At 49.8% G+C, this 9,949-nt stretch overlaps 1 protein-coding gene across 1 annotated transcript in view; it reads left to right on the top strand.

The window, feature by feature from the left end:
* Positions 1–9,723, top strand: part of SLC5A9 (solute carrier family 5 member 9) — a 30,181-nt gene extending 20,458 nt beyond the window's left edge. Inside the window, exons 7-10 of the mRNA XM_019656517.1 lie at positions 26–295; positions 1,090–1,305; positions 4,424–4,583; positions 8,117–9,723. Of these exons, the coding sequence (XP_019512062.1) occupies positions 26–295; positions 1,090–1,305; positions 4,424–4,583; positions 8,117–8,325 (855 nt within the window). The 3' untranslated portion in view covers positions 8,326–9,723. The remainder of the gene's footprint in view (positions 1–25; positions 296–1,089; positions 1,306–4,423; positions 4,584–8,116) is intronic.
* Positions 9,724–9,949: the final 226 nt, after the last annotated feature.

Below are 9,949 nucleotides of genomic sequence, written 5' to 3' on the forward strand. Positions count from 1 at the left end.
GTTCTCTCACTTGGTGGCCATGTAGTCCCCTCCCTATCCCTTCCTGGTTCCTGTGCATCGTCTTTGTCCCACCCCACACCCTGACGCCCTGAGCGCGCCTCACGGCACCCTGTTACCTCCCGCCAGAGTGTTCGTGGTGTTCCTGGTCGTCATCAGCGTTCTATGGATTCCCATCATCCAAAGCTCCAACAGCGGGCAGCTGTTTGACTACATCCAGGCTGTGACCAGCTACCTGGCCCCGCCCATCACCGCCCTCTTCCTGCTGGCCATCTTCTGCAAGAGGGTCACAGAGCCTGTGAGTGCAGCAGCCCAGCGCAAGGTCATGGCAAAGGAGACCAGAGAAACCCCCCTGCCAAAGGAGAGCAAAGCAAGGTGTCCATTGGTGCCTACCGTTTGCAGAGGTCTGACCTCCCTGCTGGTAACCATGGTGCATTAGCAGGACTAAGTTGTATTCTGGATGTCTCTGCTCATTCCAGAATTTTTGAAATCAGGATTAGCATTTCATTTATGAAAATACAAGTCATCTGACTCTTACATAACCTAAACAGGTATAGGTTAGGGATAAAATGCTATAAAGAAGATATGGGAGGTGCCAGAAATTTTTTGTTAAAAAAAAACAAACAAGCAAAAGACACGGGAAATAGAAGCAACAAAAGGAAGATAGATGTCTATGCTGATTTCCGATTTATCAAAACAGAAGGTTGGGAAGGGGAATCCTGGTGTTCCCTGCTTATTACAAAAGCATATTCCATTCTAGTTGAATATTAAGCATCTATACTTAGTACTTATTAATTTGTCCTGCCATTGCACATGTGAAAACTGAGCCAGGGAGGTTGAGTCACTGCTTCAGTTATTCCGGGATGGAGCCGGGATCTAAATCCTGGTCTAACTCTGAAGCCTCTGCTTCTTCCAAAACCCCACTCTGCCCAAGTTAAGACAAAGCCACAGTGTGAATGGGGAGCTCACTCAGATGGACTTGCAAACACCGTAAAAAATCCGTAGGAGAGAGATTTGGGGCAGAGTGGCTTTTAGCTTTCTAGGACCTCCCACCTGGATCTCACCCCTGCCGGGTCTGCCCTCTCCCCATAGGGAGCCTTCTGGGGCCTCATGTTCGGTCTGGCAGTGGGGTTACTGCGCATGATCCTGGAGTTCTCATACGCAGCCCCAGCCTGTGGGGAGGTGGACCAGAGGCCGGCTGTGCTGAAGGACTTCCACTACCTCTACTTTGCACTCATCCTCTGCGGGCTCACTGCCATTGTCATCATCATTGTCAGCCTCTGCACAACCCCCATCCCTGAGGAAAAGGCAAGTGGATGCTGAACTCCCCCTTACCCCCAAGCGCCCCCTTACTCCCAGCACCTGGAATTCCACCACTGAGTTTTACTCCATTGGGTTATGATCTCACCTGTTGCCATACAGATGTCCTGGGGAGGGGGCATTCATTGGGTTATTGATTCTCAACTGAAAGTTCATTCAGTTGTAAAATTATTAAGTGAGCATCTACTATGGGACAGGCCCTGTGCTGGGGTTACAAAGATGAATGGTCCTTGCCAGATACTGTCGATGAGGGGGAACAGATACCCACACAAACAGCTACTCTACCAAGAGAAAGTGCAAAAAGACCAAGTTCAAAGGGCAGGAGCACAGAAGGAGAGGCAGTTACCCCTGGGGGCTGGGGAGGGTTCCCTGACAAGGTCCCTTTGAGCTGGACCTAGAAGAATTGATAGGGATTTGTTGACCAGTAAAGAAAGAGCATATGAGAAAAGAAACAGAGTCTAGCAGAGTAAGAGCGCAACTGGGAGTCCTCACCTCTCTCATGCTGACAGATTTATCAGTCCTCAGACATGAAGCCCAGTCTTGAAACCATTTTTCTTTAGAACCTGTCTTAGTTTGCTAGGGCTGCCGTAACCAGTGCCACAGACCAGGTGGCTTAAACAACGGAAATGTATTTTCTCACAGTCCTGGGGGCTGGATGTCTGAGATCAAGGTGTCGGCAGGGTTGTTTCCTGCGAGGCCTCTCTGCTTGGCTTGTAGATGTGCATCTTCTCCTGTGCATCTGCACATGGTCTTCCCTCAATGCCTGTCTGTGTCTTAATCTCCTTGACTTATAGCGACCTCATTTAACCTTACTTTCCTCTTTAAAGACCCTATCTCCAAATACAGTCACATTCTGAAGTAGTAGGGGTTAGGACTTCAACACATGAATTTGAGGTGAGGGAACACAATTTAGCCCAAAACAGAGTCTATGACAGAAGCTGGTCCTGAAACACTGGGTGGAAATCATTATTAACACCCCTTAACTGTATGGTGCATAAGAGTTTCCAACACGCCTTTACACCCTTGGTGTCAGTAATTCCTATAAATGAGCAGGCATTCACAGTTGAGCCAAGAGTGGCCAACTGCTCCAGTGGCTCACCCCATACATGATCTCCCTCCATTGCTTGCGTCTTCACTTTCTCCATTGTCTGCTGTCTCACTCCCACGCTGAAATGTTTCCTGATTAAATATCCCTCCCCAGATGCCGTTCTCCTCTAATTAATGCTTCCTCCCTCTCCACCCCTCAAAACCAAAGTTTTGCAAAGAATGGTCTCTATTTCCAGCCTCCCCGTCCCACGTCTCATCTACTTCTCAACCCACTGCCATCTGGCTGGTATCCCACTTTCCTACTGAAATTGCTTTCACCAAGATCCCCAATAGCTTCTTCTGGCTAAAAATCAGAATTCCCCATCTTAAGTGAATTCTGAAGAGACCCAGACACCGGTGAACACTTAGTGTATTCCAAAGACCTTTCTTCCATTCACTTCCATGACATATTTCCCTCCAGTATTTTTTCTTACAGTTTGATCGCTCTTCTGCATTCTTTTTTTTTCTTTTTTTAAGCTGAGCCATCCTGTCACCTGTTTTCAGCTCAGCAGCTGCTCAGCTCGGGCTGGGAATCAAACCGCTGTTGCTCAGAGCTCAAACTCTTGAGCGAGCTCTTAACCATCTGAGCCACTCAGCCGGCCCTCTTCTGCATTCTTTATAGGTTTTTCTTTCTGCCCCATAAATATCATTGTTCTTTAGGAACCCACCTATGGCCTATAGCCTTCTCAACCTACACTGTCCCTGAGCTATCTTATCCATGCCCGTGAATTCAACAACTCCTACATAAAGATGAAACTCAATTCTATATCTCAGGCCAGAACTCCTCTTCCAAGATTCAAACCCCAAATTCAACTGCCTGTGGATGGCTTGAAAAGACAGCATCCCTATGCTGCTAGTGACACACAGTGTACATAAAAAGGAAAGGTTACTGAGATACCAGCAAGCACAGACGCAGCCCAGGCTCTCAGGATCAGACAGAGAGGCTCAGCTGGACCAGGCACAGCTGCACACCCAGTGGAAAGGGTCTCAGGAGAGGGGCCCTGACTTTGCACTGTTGTACATATTTGTAGGAAGTTGCGGGCAGGGTAGGGGCACCTGGTTTAATATGTAACACAGAGCTTCCTGGCCAGGAAAGGAACTTGGTTGGAAAGGAGACAGTTCAGAGCTCAGGTAGTCATGGTTGGGCCTAGCTGACATCAACCAGAGAACTAGCTGTATTCTCTGCTGGGCCACTAACAAGGGAGAAGAGGGACCGCCACCAGGGCTGTCCAGGGCCCACAGGTTTTCTTCTCCTCACCTGGACGTCTCCGCTTAGAGATCCTACAGCCTCTTCAAGCTCATCACCATATTTGTGTGTGTATGAGCCCCTCCCCACTCCCTTTTCTCTCTCATCATCACCTAAACCCACTCCTTCTCCTGTCCACTCTGTCTCAGTGAGGGGCACCACTGTCCACCTGATGGTCCGAGGTGGGAAGCTGAGAGCCTTGTTACCACCCCCGCTCCCTCACCCAGCTCATTCGCTCAGCCACCATGGCCTGTAGACCTGATTCCTGAGCATTGCATAGGACTGCGCCCTCCTGTCATCTCAGTGCTCTTTATTTCTTGCTTCGCTTGCAACAGCCTCCAGGCTGGATCCCTTCAATTCACTCTGAAGGATCTTTCTAAATCCCTCTTCCCTGTGCCTAAAGTCTGCAGTGAGTCTCCGTTGCCTTGCTTTTGGGGGGTATCAACTCCTCAGCCTGACCTTGGAAGCCCTTTGTCATGGGGCGCCTGCCTCCCTGTCCACCTTCTTGTCTCCCAGGCTGTGAGCTCTGTGAGGTCAGAGGCTGTGTCTGGCTCGGTATGTTTTCCAGCACCTGGCGTGTGCTCAGGGAGTGCAGGTTTTCAAAGGAAGTGGTGGTCAGGCTAATAGCCAGGCCTGCTGCCCCCCAGCCCTGCGCGTGGTCCCGGCACTCACTCCATGCTGTTCTGGCTGCCTTCGTGATAGGCCCCCCTTTTCCTACAGCAGGACCTCCCTCTGAAGGTAACTGAGTCAAGACAGCATCTTCTTTCTCCCCAGCTCGCTCGCCTGACATGGTGGACACGGAACCACCCCCGCTCCGAGCTGGACAAGGAGGCCCATGAGGGCCCATCACAGATCTCAGAGATGCCACCTGGGGAGCACCCTGCAGCAGGCGGAGGGGCAGAGAACCCCAGCCAGGGCCGGGAGCAGCACGGAGGTAAGCTGAGGCCGTGCTGGGGGCGCGTAGCACAGAGAAGCAATGGGGACTAAGTCATGGGTTCCCAAAGACCCCCCTTTGGGGGTCACTGGGGATGGAGGCGCTGAGGGAGACCCAAAAATGTCACCCTTCCTTCCTTCTCACATGGCTATTAAACTGTTTGGGAAATAAGACAAACAAGTAAGGCAGATGGGAGCCAACACATTGCCCTCACTACTGGTAAGGAGCAGGTAGAAAGGTTTGGTTTACATCCATGGGGAGGTGCTCTTCTTAACACTGAACCCCAGCATTAGACAGAGGGACTCCTCAGTCACCTACCCTTGTGAGCACTGCACTGCCAAGAAGAAGGGGGGAGGGATTGGGCCAAGAATGCCCTCTTTATTCTTCCCAAATCTACTAACAGGGGAGTCCCTTCACCTCTCCTGGATTAAATTAATCTAAGCGCAGAAAATCAAAGGGTGTTACATTAATTGAGTTCCCTCTCCATGGAAGGAAACATCAGGTATGGCAAAGAAATGCCCCCCTGCTCCACCACCACATTTTATTATTGCTTTGTTGCCCAATGGGTTTAACAATTCTGCCTATATAGTCACACAGAAGCACGGTCATCCCTCACGAGACGAGAGCAGCCATGTGTCCATAGAGTTCTGTCTATGTTCATGAGGTTCCTCCGGAGCAATCAGCTTTCCGGTGGGTGTCCTCCTTAAGCTGCTGGTGAGCAATATAAATTTTGCCTCCTGCAGATTCTTAAATGTGTTAGAATAGGGTATGAATTAAATGTACTCCAGGGCCATACAGTGTCTAAAGTTGAAAATTGATATAAGACATAATGTAGCTGCTTTAGACCGAATGCAGCTGTAACCTTCCTGTAGTGTGATTAAATAATGATAATATATTCAGATATAATGACAAACCATAGAGATTTTCCAAAGTATAAAATTCCCAAGGAAAACTTAAAGTCAATAAAGTCAAATCAGTTTACAAGCTAAAGCCCCAAATCAACGTTTCTTGCCCTTGTGAGTTAAAAATGTAATGACATTTAGGTCCTAAATTTACTTCCTGCCTCAGGTAGAGGGAGCCCCAGGGCCAGGGTGGAGTTGGGGTGCCTTCTGTCACTGTCCTCTCCCATTGGATTGGGCAGAGCTCCGTCAGGGCCTCACCATTCCCAGCCTCTGGTGTGCCAAACTTTTAACAATTCCAGCAAGTTAATAATTCCATAGGTGAGCTTATCTACACACCAGTTGCTGAACCCCCACTGCTGCCATGCGGCTCCCACGCCTTTGCCAGGCTCTCGGGTTCTGTGCTTCCCCTGAGTTCTGAGAAGCCTCCCACCTTTCTCAAGGCCCTTCGCCTTTGCTTAGCACTCTGACTGTAAGGAAACAGCCACCTGCCTAGAGGTAAAGACATCATAGGCTCCAGTATATGAGCTCCATCAGTATCTAAGACTCAAAGCTTTTTGACCAAGTTGCATAGGTAAAAGCCGGCGGTTCACTATAAAAAACTATTCATAATGAGGACTATAATCCTTTATAAACTCCCAAGGTCAAAATCCAGGTAGGCTCACTTCAGAAAGCACCACCAACGCTCAAAGTCACCAGCCCTACCTAGTCTAATCAGTTGCCCCAAAAGTGCTTTGCAAAATCTAAACTCGTTGCCTCCTTTTTGAGCTTCGTGGGAGCCATGTACCAGATGTTGGGGTCTCAAGACTGCTTCTCCCCTATCATTTCAAGGACCAGGTCCTGGCCCCGATAAACCTTATTGTATGAAAGAAGCAATCTGAGAGCACAAGCTCTTTGCAGGTAAGGCAGCTACCAAGAGAGAGGAAAGAGCAAGGGGAAGACGCTACGAAGGCAGCTTCCAGAGGGAAGGAGGGAGGGCACAGCTTGTACTCTCCACGGCCGACCCCAGGACTAGACAGACTTACACCGTCCTGGGCAGCCCTCCCTGGTGGCTCCCTCACTAAGGGCAGAGCCTGTCCCTAGAGAAGCAGAGAAATGCCTGCTCCCTGTGGGTGGCTTGCTCCCAAAAGGGACGAAGGAGGCACCGAGTCAGCCAAAAAGTTCAATGAGAGAAATCCCTCCCAAGAAGTAGGAGGAGTGAAAAGGCAAGTACTGTGACAAATAAGAGCTCCTTCTGCACCAAGGGGAACTCTGGGAACGGGGAAGAGGCACCCACCTCTCAGGGCTGCAGGCAGATGAAGCCTTGTCTGTGTTGTATTCAGACTGAAAAGCTAAATGGCAGTGTAATTTTGAATCCTAAAAAAGGAAAGTTAAAAAAATTTTTTAAGGACAACAGAGTAGATCCGAAAGAAGTATACACATCCTTGGTTGTAGATATAGGTTTAGATTTATTGAGTTATTGCTCATCAATAACCACCTAAGTGACTCAAAAGAGAGTCACTGGCCTGTAAAATGACAAAGCTTAGTGCAATCGAAGTGCTGAATTCATATTATTGCTCTTGGTGCAGCTGTGACGTAAGCAAGTCCCTTACTTTCTCCAAGCCTCTTTCTCTGTACAGTGAGGGAGCCAAGCTAGATAGCATCCAGGTCTTCGCATCACTGAGACTCTGTAATCACATTGAACCCACCCAGTACCAAGTTCCACAGCCATTAAGATAATAAAGCATTTCCAGTGGGTTGTTTATATTCAACCACCATGAAAAGTGTTTTTTTATATGAATTTTAATTTAATATGCTATCTGCAAATTCAAAAAAAACTTTAAAAATATTTATTTTCTTTATTACTTCTTTTAAACTTAGTTTTTAATGAACTGTGCTCCATTTGAACCTCAGAGCAGGCCTCTTCCCCATGCTAAGGAGGCAGTGTCTTCACTGGCACAGTCTCACACACATTCTCAGCATTATACTCGCCAGGGCCTCTCCCCACTGCTCCAGCATTGTAGCTTTTTAAAGTGCTGTCAAGTCTCCATTCTCATTGGATGAACAAAACAACCTGCAGAACAGGGCATACTCCACTGACTTACTTGGAAGAGAAAGACCTTGCAGCTCAGCAAAGTTAAGTGATTTGCATATGGCCTCAGTCAGGTGATGGCAGAGCTGGCCCTGGAATAGGGCTTCCAGCCCAGGGCCTGCCCCATAGCATCACATAGCATCACAGTCTGTCTGGTTCACCTGCTGCCTCCTTCCTGGGTGAGGTAATTCCGCGCCCCACCCCCACCTGCCCTCCCACATCGTGTCCTCGTGTGGGGCGTGTCTCCGAATTGGGATGGACTGCATCATTCTCACCCCTGGACACACCATGTCCGCGGCAACACTGAGGTGCTTCTGCTCGATGACTGGATGCTGTGGCCAGGGGCAGCGCTCAGCGTGGAGTCCCAGCCCAGCACCCAGTCTGTGGCTTGCAGAAAGGGCTAACTTGGTTATTCCACATCCCCCCGCTTTCTGTGCACCTTGTCCCTTTCTGTGGTTTCTCACCGTCTCTCTCCCTCCCCTGCTCTCTTGTCACTCCGCTTTCTGGCCTTGTCTTGCTTCTCCCCTCCTGCTTTCCTTCCCCTTCTGGCTTTTGTCCCTCAGCCCCACGCAGGTCCTGGGGCAAGCTGCTCTGGGGCTGGTTCTGTGGGCTCTCGGGGGCCCCAGAACAAGCCCTGAGCCCAGCAGAGAAGGCTGCACTAGAGCAGAAGCTGACCAGCATCGAGGAGAAGCCGCTCTGGAGAAGCGTCTGCAACATCAATGCTGTCCTCCTGCTGGCCATCAACGTCTTCCTCTGGGGCTATTTCGCGTGACTCCACAGACCTGGCTTCAGCTGAGACCATGAAACACAGCCCAAGCCTGGCTGGCCACAGAGACAGGCTCTCCTCCTGCCTTGCGGTCCAAACTGGAGACCATGGAGGCTAAGACTGCAGGAGCGCCTGAAGAGCCCCTAATCCAGCCTGCACACTTGACCAGTGGAGAAATGGAGGCCCAGAGAGAGCACTGGGTCCACTCAGGGCCACACAGCAGGACTTGCACTGGCCTCCTGACTCCACCTCTCTTCCCATTACATTGCCTTAAAGTCCTACCTCAAAAGCACTGTTTCCACACTCTTGGTGAGTCTACTCAGGAGCATTTATTCAATGTGTGTGTGGAGGGTAAAAACTGGAGAGAACAGGAAAAGGGATGGCAAGAAAGGTGCAGAAATCCATGTGCATCTTTGCTCACCCGTATCCCTTCCATTTCCCCCTTCCCCTTCCTCTGCCTCTCTCGTTCCCAATCCTCAGTCATCTGTTTCTAGCCGCCATCTACCCAGAAGGACCTTATGCTTCCATTGGCCATTCCACATGGTGGCCATCAGTCCCAAAGGAATGTGAGCATGGTAACAGATGGTGTTCAGGGCAGGGAGCCCTGGGGTAAGGGACTCTCCTTGGCATGACTCAAATTCTGCCTCTTCCTACTCTCATATCCAAACATGTACAACGTCTCCATGGCCTTAAAGAACTGAGAGTGCAGTTGGAGACATGACTTGTTGAAAACAAGTGGAATTGAGACAGGCTGCTCTGTGCCTAAGAGTGAGCCCTGCAAAGGGCCAGCATGGACAGCCAAGGCACCACTGCAGCGGGGTCTGTGCCCTCTGCCCTTGCCTGCCAGGCGTCACCTACCCTGGAAAACATGACCCTGCTTAGCTATCCCTCCCCCAGGAAGCTGCGCAATGCCCCACGCTGGGTCAAGGTCACACCTCTGCTCCCACACCCCCTATCCCCGCTTCTGTGGCAGCACCGATCACTGCACTGTGATGCTTGTCTGCCGACTAGACGAGTCTTCCAAGGGGTAGGGACCAAGGACCAAATGACTTTAAACCCAGAAAGTAGCAGGTGTTCCATAAATGTTGAATAAGTGATTCTCCAAGGGTCAGGTAAGCTGTGTGCTATGGCTGCCGGGGTCGTGACACAGGGAGCCAGGCAGCTGGTGGGGCTGAAGCCCCTTCTGTTGGAGTTTACACACTGATTCTTGGTGTCTATATAGAGAAACCACAGCCCCGACCTATTGCCAGAGACAGATGAGAATGTCCCTTCCTCCATCTATCTCCCTGTCTAGGCTGCCCGAGTCTCGCTGATCTTCTAGAATGCTGCCTTTGATCATCACTTATACTAATCAGTCATCATAATTGAATACAAATGAAATTCTAGTTCTTTGAGGTTTAAAGACAGCTGATTCTATGAATATTTGTGGCCACTGCGACCTCCAAATTTCTGTGTCCCCTGACCATTGGACATCTGTCACCTCGTATGACTGTGCGCCCCTCACTGCTCCCCACTGACCATTCCTGTGAACTCAGCTTTCTCCTTTGATTTCCCTCCAAACCACCTAAGGCATTTGTGTACAACCAATTATAAGAAAGGTTTGGGGAAGGGAAGAATTTTAAACCACAGA

This window comes from Hipposideros armiger, unplaced genomic scaffold (assembly GCF_001890085.2).
Source record: "Hipposideros armiger isolate ML-2016 unplaced genomic scaffold, ASM189008v1 scaffold_261, whole genome shotgun sequence".
NCBI classification, from domain to species: domain Eukaryota; kingdom Metazoa; phylum Chordata; class Mammalia; order Chiroptera; family Hipposideridae; genus Hipposideros; species Hipposideros armiger.